The sequence below is a fragment of the Thalassophryne amazonica genome, chromosome 5 (assembly GCF_902500255.1).
Source record: "Thalassophryne amazonica chromosome 5, fThaAma1.1, whole genome shotgun sequence".
In the NCBI taxonomy this organism is placed as follows: Eukaryota; Metazoa; Chordata; class Actinopteri; order Batrachoidiformes; family Batrachoididae; genus Thalassophryne; species Thalassophryne amazonica.
Window position 1 is genome coordinate 129,831,167 of NC_047107.1, and position 8,585 is coordinate 129,839,751.

Below are 8,585 nucleotides of genomic sequence, written 5' to 3' on the forward strand. Positions count from 1 at the left end.
GGGGCATCAGGTCACATCTCACACTAACACATTAAAACCAGCTGGAATTCATCCGTCAGCAGCCTGTTTCATCAGGTCACATCTCACACTAACACATTAAAACCAGCTGGAATTCATCCGTCAGCAGCCTGTTTCATCAGGTCACATCTCACACTAACACATTAAAACCAGCTGGAATTCATCCGTCAGCAGCCTGTTTCATCAGGTCACATCTCACACTAACACATTAAAACCAGCTGGAATTCATCCGTCAGCAGCCTGTTTCATCAGGTCACATCTCACACTAACACATTAAAACCAGCTGGAATTCATCCGTCAGCAGCCTGTTTCATCAGGTCACATCTCACACTAACACATTAAAACCAGCTGGAATTCATCCGTCAGCAGCCTGTTTCCGCCGGCCTCCTCTTTTTCCCAGAATGCCTGGTTTTCCTCTGACCCCGGCTCTGGCTGGGCAGACACACCCCCTGACCCTTGGTTTTGACTGGCTCCGTCTGGCTAACGGCGGTGCAAGTCAGTCCCGCGCCACAGTCACAGCGGCCAAGGTTCCGCCGCAGTTTGGTCTTTGAGCCTTTGAGCAAGCAGGCCTCGCCCTCTGCCAGGATCCGCTGGCACCGCTTCCCCGTCAGGTAGCGGGCGCAGCACAGGCCGGCCGCGCAGTCACCAGACCGGACGCAGCTGGACATCTCCGGACCTGAACAAACCACAACAACAAAAAACACACGAGCGTGGATCGTGAAAACGTGACGACACAAAAATCTCCATAAGACTTTATCGATTCTGCCTGTCGCTTTGATTCTTTATTGATTCCTGGTCAGTTTTTTCTGGGATAAATAAAAAAAAAAAAATCTTTTCCCCCTCTTATAAAAACCACAGAACAAAACATTCCTTTGCACAAAAGTATAAAAACAGAAGTTGTTGCCATGCAGAGCCTTTCTGCATTTTTCTTTTTTCGCAGGTAGAACCTTCAGAAAAACACATTGATAAGAGGAACTGATACCTTCCGAGGAACTGATACTGTCCGAGGAACGATTCCGATGGATTGAAAATGTGGGAACCAGTTCTCGATTCTCATCCCTCACAGAAAGCGCAGTGCTTTGACTGGATGTTTCCTGCAGCAGTGCACTCTGGGAGTTGTAGTGGACCCACCTTTGGTCATGTTGAGTCTTGTGATGTCACTCTGGGTGTCTGTCTCTCTGTCCCCGGAGGTCTGTCCTCTCCTCTGGGCTCTGTTACTGCATCCTCCCTTCTGATGGGTTAAAAGAAAGAAAGGCTTCAGGAAACAGACAGATTTGTTTTTCAGGCACCGTCACAAGAACTCTTTACTGAAAGTGGGTGGGGCTAATAACTGTAAAACTTTCATATCAGTGTGGACACAATCAAAAATATCAGTTTGTTCTTGTAAAATCACAAACTGGGTTGTGCTAAAACATCCTGTTGTAGAAGTTAATTATAAGACAGCTACATGCTAACCTATCACCTGTCGGTGCGTCGTTGTAGTTGACTCTGTTGCACAAGCTAGCTTATCTCGCGCAGGCATTTCCCACATTATACATTAACATTTAGTTGATGGGGTGTAATATTTGTTCTGTCCATCTGTCTCTTATGAGTGATTATAAAACAGAACAGCCTGTTTTCTGGGGTTTGTTTTTGACAGTTTCTGGTCTGTGACAAGAAGCTAATATGATAGCCACCTTCATTTTAGCTACTATTAACGTCTGCCGCCTCAAATGTCAGTGGAATGTTGTCTAACGGGGTTTTTCTGGAGATACGAACAGCCCATAGGTCGGTGTGGATGGTCACCAGTCAGAACCAAACATTTCCAAGAGATGATGGATGTGGCAACGTGCAGCATCAGTGCCCAGAGCTTTTCTGTACCATACATACATCTTCAACCGCTTATCCGGGTTTGAGTCGTGGGGGCAACAGCTCAGCCGGGGACCCCAGACTTTCCTTTCCTGAGCCACACTGACCACCTCTGACTGGGGGATCCAACTCCAGATGTAGGGACGCTGCCTTGCTCAGGGGCAGAGAAAAGCAAAGAGCATTGTGGGAAGAAACCCACGCTGACATGGGGAGAACATGCAAACTCCACACAGAAAGGGCAGGAAGCAATCCCATGACCTTCTTGTTGTGAGGCACCAGTGCTAACCACTAAGCCACCGTGCCACACCTGGTGACGAGGTGCAGCTCTGACATCTTGTCACCACATTTTCTGTTCCAGTTACAGAAAAATTTGGTTTATAATTCTGAAAAAGGGGGATTTGTTTTGGATGATGTGAACACTGTCGATCTCACACCAACTCTGCTCTCAATCAAACCAGAGGGAAAGTTCCTGTCATTACAGTCAGGTGGCCAGCAGGGGGCAGTGTCCTCACACTAGATCTGTGCAGTCTGGAGACCACGAATGTGTTCCTTTCTCTGAAGCCTCTTCAGCTGTGTCTTAACTGAATTATTCAGCTTCTTCTCGACAGCAGAAAAAGCCCCAAACCATTATTAGACCACTGCTTGTAAAAGTTGCACATTACATGTGTATAATTGACCAGAATACATTTCTAAGACCCTCCTGATGCTGTTTTTTGTTTGTCAGAGTTTTGAAACGGGAGTGGTGTTTTAGCTAACAGGTACAATCACTGCATTAGCGCTTTGTGTTTGTCTGTTGTTGCGTTTTCACTGATGAATGAGTGAGTCGTGAGGATGACTGTTTGTGTCTGTAAGCAGAGACACACTGACCGAAGCTCCATCGCAGCTCGGTGACGAACACGGCGAAGAAAGGCGGCGATGGGAATTGAACGTTGTCTTCATCTGGCGCTGTGCGGTCTGAATCACTGGGTCGTCATGGGAACGAGCCTGATTGACAGGTGAGATGTCAGATGTTTATTCCCTGCTACACAAAACTGGACCAGGACCAGATTTTAAAAAACTAAGAAAACTAGCGGCTGCACTTGTGGAGCTCAAACCTCAGCCAAGGTAATAATGTCAGTTTTTACACTGTTAGAATCACCACTTTGGGCTTTTACGTCTTTTTTATCTTCAGACATTAAGTCCAAATTTGAAAATAAACTTATGACACTTAAGGGTGATTCTTTAAGTACGGGCACTGTTGGCCTTGTAAATGTAATTTCCACCACACCATTGCCTTACAATATAAAGTGCCTTGGGGCAACTGTTTGTTGTGATTTGGCGCTATATACATGTGCTCTGATGTCACTGTTTATCTCCATAGAAACTACCCAAACAATCTTTCATACAAACTGTTTAAAGGGACATTACAGTGTTGTGGTGGAAATTACGGCAATAGTGTGGGACATCTACATTTTGTTGAAAAACATCACAACAGTTGTATGACATTGAATGCCTCAATTATGTTTTGATTATTTTACTGATATTTTATTCAGAGATATTTTAAAACATTAGAAAAACGTTTCTTTACCATTCATTTTTATCATTGAAGATCAAAAGTTTGGGTGTGGGACAAGCACAAAATGGCAATATTTGGATATAATGATGCTGAAAAAAGGTGAAAAAGTCATCATAGACTACTAGAACAAATTTCTTAACACACTTTCATTGTAAAGATAACTATAAAAGTGTGAAATTTCCCCTTTTTTCTGTTTTTCATACAATATGATCAAAGGACATAATAAGTGCCCGTAGTCTAAGAATCACCCTTAAATCAAAAGCTTCATGTCAAAGCGTCGTAAACCCGCCTGTAAATCCAGATGCTAATCCAATTACATTTGTTCCGCAAGTCTGATTGGTTAATCGTGTGAGATTTCAGATCATAAAATATCGAGTAGATGGTGGCAAAATATTCGACCGTTTCACATTTGATGTATTTCTCTGCGCCCTGACCACGTTGCTGCGCAGGTGTCAGTAATGGCGCTGTCAGCTGAGAGCGAGAGAAACTGGCGGAGCGATGATGATGTCCACTTATGATGTCAAAATAGGTGAATTTAAGATACAATAAAAGTATTGATGTGGATTCTGATACAGAATTACTCAATGCAGCTGATGAGATGGAGAAATCTGTGGGTCTGCTCACAAAATTTCCAGTTTGGCATGAAGACACTGTTGCTCCAGTAAGATTTGATGAGCCGACCACACCCTCTCACAACGATTCGCCAACTGAATTACTTATAGAAAAATAAACAGTGCAAATGCTGGAATTGGATTAGAATGGGAATAACCCCCTTGTGTCTGATGATTTGCAGATGTTCATGCTGGATTACGGTCACAAATATCTGTTTTACCAGCTCCGCTAACATGTCGCTGGTAAAACTCAATTTATGACTGTAAAATCCAGCATGAACTTCCTGAAATCAGACAAAAGGGCGTTATTCCCTAACTGGACACCAACACCACTTTGAAAGTGCCGACCACAGAATTCTTCCAGAACCTGAAAGCTTTTCTTTCTTTCTTTCTTTCTTTCTTTTTTTATGTAAAATGAATAAAATAATCTTTTTATTAGATGAACTGTTTTAAGTTTGGCAAACAGTTCAGTGTGAGGACATTATCCCAGGATTCATCTGGTTGAATACATTTTGATGAACACAAACATTTAAAAACCTGTGAAGAGAAATTCTGCCACAACAGTCTGAAATCCAAACACAGACAATCGTTTTTTTTTCCAACCGATCATTAAATGGTGATGATGCTGTTGTAGATTCTAATCTGCTTTATCCTACAGTATCCGGGGATAAACCCCTGGACCGGCCTCAGGACTTAACTCTGCCAGTGATGGACTATCAAGTGCAAACTAAAGGTTTTGGTTTTGAGGTGTGGAGCTGCCCTCTTGCTGATTTTAACAAGTTGTTTTTGAGATATAATATTATTCAGTTTACAATGGCAGCTGTAGTCAGGGGTCAATGAAGAATTACCCAGAGGTCAAAATTTAAAAATGCTCCAATCATACTGAAAAATATACTACATTATTTGTCTGATCATAAAGACTCCAAAAAAGGTGTAGTTTGGTCAATCTATGACTAAATGTTATGGAGTTATGGGATAAAACCAACAAAAATGGTGACAAAGGTTAATTTCAGTTTGGACAGGGGTCAAAAGTTCAATCAGCAAGAGGCTAATTATAACGGCTAAAGTCGCTTGTCTGTCCTCAGCGATATCAACAGAGCAGTATCAGTCTAACATTCAGGATAAATTCAGTGGACTGCCCTCTCATAACACAGGTCATGCAAAGATCAAAGGTCAAGGTCAGGTCAGAGGTCATCATCTGAAATACATTAATGAGCGTATGTCAGGAACCTGATGAGATACTGAAAAATGGTTTCTTGCAGAATCCTGCTCTCCCGGAGAGAAGGAGTTCCTCAGTCCTCTGACATCATCATGACATCATACTGATAATGATGTCATCAGTGACCTCGGACGAAGTTAGGCGTGCGTTTGTTTGTTTCTCACCTGGTGCTCGGAGCTCTGCGTCGTCGTCGTCTCTTTGGAGGACCTGATGGTGTTGGAGGCAAGAGCCAGACTGCAGGCCACAGACAGGCAGAACACTCCTCGCCACATCCTCCGATTGATCACTGCTGATCACTTATTGATTCTGTCAGAGTTAACGACCGGCTCAGTGAGTGAAGCTGTGACTCTGGTGAGTTCCTTCAAATAAAAAGATGTACAGGAATACTTTTTTAAAACCCTGAAGTAGATGTTGTTCAGACTATGACAGACCCTTTCTGTTCTGTGTGGGCCGTCCTGCAGGTGCGTTTCTTTTTATGCACCTCCCCTCCCCGCCGACCCGCCTGCCTGCTCCTCAGATGTCAGGAAGGTGTGTTTGAAGCTCGACCGCATCAGTGGCTGGAGGCCGCGCCACCTGTGCTTCCTTCCTGGAAAGCCCTCAGGTGTCAGGTGAGGGGGGACGTTTGATACGCGACACCCCCCCCCACCCGCCGCGGAGATTAAAACACACCTGGACACATGAGACAGGTGGAGCTGTCAGTCAGGCGGCGTGCATGTGTGTGGTTTGACTCAGAGGTGTCACGCGGTTTGTGTTCTGACGATGAGGCCTTGTTAGAGCTGAAGCTCGCTCGCTCTGTCTCTCGCTCTCTCTCTCGCCGTGGAGACGGATATGAGTGTTTACAGTTGATTAAACCTGATTACAGAGACACAAGTGAAATCCATTTCCGAGACGGATGACGGCGCTAAACAGGCTCACAGTAATCTCAGCTTTCCGTGTCGGAACACAGAAATGGAAGAATTCCTCCCAAAAAGATTTATTCTGGCTTTAAAGAGGACGTTTGTCTCACACGTCGTCTCGCGTTATTGTTTGGATCTGTTCAGAAGCAAAACGCTTCTCGTGGACACGTTATTGATTTTTTGCCAAGTTTTTGATTGAGTTGATCGGACTGATCTCCGGGCCCCCGATGAGTTTCTGGACATTGTGTCCAGCCTGAAGACAGAGACTGTGAGTGCTGTCCGGATGGGAGACAGAGACTCTGAGCTCTTCCCCCTGAAAGCAGGTTTTCCTGACCTTGACTTCGCAGCCCGTGCTGTGATCTTTGCAGAGTCAATAGAGGCCCCAACTGCAGCACGTGAGAAGCTGAATGAGGAATCAGAGGGTCTGGGTTTGTGATGGTCCTGGATCCAGACTAAGATCCAGGCTTTCAGTGACTTCCTGATCTGAAGTGTCTCTGCATGTGGTGAAAATGTTGAACTTGTAGAGACGTTCACTGATGTCAGCAGTGACCTTCAGGTGTCAGCTGCAAACACAAAGAGGTGAGTAAGACAATGAGCTTTTAAAGATGAAGCCTGCACCATATTGGTTCAGGTGAAGAAAATGTGAGGCAGCGGTTTAGGATTTAGGGTGTGCGGCTGGATTCAATGAGCTGATTCACAAAGATCAGGTTCATGAGTCTTCTGACAGAACAAACGCTGCACTTTAGTTCCAGTGACAAACTCCTAGCATCCAAATATATATGGACCTGAGCCTAAGTCGTGATGGTGTGGACGTTTGAAAGGCGGAGCATTGATGTATGATGTCACAGCAGGGCGGGATTTTAATGTGTTGAGTGGCGTGAATGTTGGTGAGCTCATGGCGCACTCACTCATTGTGATGATGCGGTGCTACAGACAGTGGCGGAGACGGCAGGTCGTTAGTGGCAGCCTTCAGGCTGTGATGGTCCTGATGTGAGACAGACACACACAGGATGGTGCAGGTGAAGGGGCTGATGGGATATAATGTGATGATTTTCTCTGATACTGGAGCCATGTGGCGGCTGTTCTGGTCTCAACACACTACATTTACTGAAGACAGACGTGGGTTCAAGAAACACAGTCACTTTCTTTCAACTTGAGCCTGAGTAGAGTCATCAATATTGTTTATTATTATTATTATTATTATCGGTGGGTGAGATTTGATCCAGATAGTCACTGTGGACATACGTTAAATTACAGTAATACATTTATGAAGAGTTTTTTTGCTGCAGGAGTGCACACACACACACACACACACACACACACACACACACACACACACACACACACACACACACACACACACACACACACACACACACACACACACACACACGTGTGCACGGGTCTCCAGACTTCAATTAAACAACAGATCCTCACAATTACACACAGTGTGTAGCTGCAATAGTCACATTGTCCTGCGGGGGGCAGCAGAGAGTCTGTCCAATTGAGATTGACTGACTAAAACGCTGTTGTGTGATCTGCAGGCGCCATGTGTCTGGTCACAGGTCAAAAGAATCAGGATCAAGGGTCAGAGGTCAATGACCCTAACCTTTGAGCAGGATCTGCATGAAATATAATCATTTCTTCTTTGACCTTTGACCTTCCTCACCAGCAGATTTGAACAACAAAGTGTCTCAAAAGCACATGAACAGATTCAGAGTGCAACAGAAACTGTTTTTCAGGCATTTTATTTATTCATTTGTTTTTTTAAGGTGAATTAAATCCTGACTTTTCAAACTCTGAGATATTTGTTTTTATCACGGGTCACTTTAGACAATGTACTTTGGTTTTTAATTGCACTCCTCCCACTGCACTGTTTTTCTGTTTTTCTGTTGCACACAGCCTTTCATATTTCATATTTTATCTTATATTTTATCTTATTTTAGCACATATTTTATATTTTGTCTTAGCATTTTATATTGCTCTCTCCTTAATGTTGCACCATTATATCAAAGCACATTCCTAGTCTGTGAATCCTGTTCATTGGCAATGGAAATAAACTTCTTCTGATTCTGATTCTGATTCTGAAATGTGTCCTTGGCTCTTTATTAAACATGTTATTTTGAAGGCATTTCATGTTATTACACTGTTATTACATTATTAAGACAGCGACTCACTAATCAAACTGTAATAAATGTTGCGTATAAACTAATAATCTGGATTCAGAACCTTTTTCATATTAAAGCACCTTTAATAAACGTGTTTTTATCCTCAGGGTGGCAAAAGAGAAACACGTCTTCCCTGCTTTTTAATTTCCTTTATTCTCTTCTTCTACATTTCCTTAATTTCCTCTCCTCTGTTCTTTCTCTCTTCCTCTCCTCTGTTCTTTTACTCCTCTCCTCCTCCTCCTCCTCCTCTGTTTTTTCATTACTCCTCCC

At 43.7% G+C, this 8,585-nt stretch overlaps 2 protein-coding genes across 2 annotated transcripts in view; one reads left to right on the plus strand and one right to left on the minus strand.

Annotated features, from left to right (window-relative positions):
- Positions 1-337: 337 nt before the first annotated feature.
- On the minus strand, positions 338-5,530 carry LOC117511348 (dickkopf-related protein 4-like). The gene is made up of 4 exons (XM_034171385.1): positions 5,429-5,530; positions 2,734-2,853; positions 1,150-1,249; positions 338-694 (listed from the first exon to the last, which is right to left on the minus strand). The coding sequence occupies exons 2-4, from the start codon at positions 2,803-2,805 to the stop codon at positions 381-383; spliced, it is 486 nt and encodes a 161-aa protein (XP_034027276.1). The 5' UTR covers positions 2,806-2,853; positions 5,429-5,530; the 3' UTR covers positions 338-380.
- Positions 2,760-8,585, plus strand: part of LOC117511347 (chromaffin granule amine transporter) — a 79,650-nt gene continuing 73,824 nt past the window's right edge. Inside the window, exon 1 of the mRNA XM_034171384.1 lies at positions 2,760-2,861. The gene's annotated coding sequence lies outside the window, so the exon portion shown is untranslated. The remainder of the gene's footprint in view (positions 2,862-8,585) is intronic.

Coding starts and splice junctions, on each gene's coding strand:
- LOC117511348 (XM_034171385.1), bottom strand. CDS start 2,805: ATGAAGACAACGTTCAATTCCCATCGCCGCCTTTCTTCGCCGTGTTCG. Junction 1,250..2,733: donor CGAGCTGCGATGGAGCTTCG/GTCAGTGTGTCT, acceptor TTAACCCATCAG/AAGGGAGGATGCAGTAACAG. Junction 695..1,149: donor AAGACTCAACATGACCAAAG/GTGGGTCCACTA, acceptor TGGTTTGTTCAG/GTCCGGAGATGTCCAGCTGC.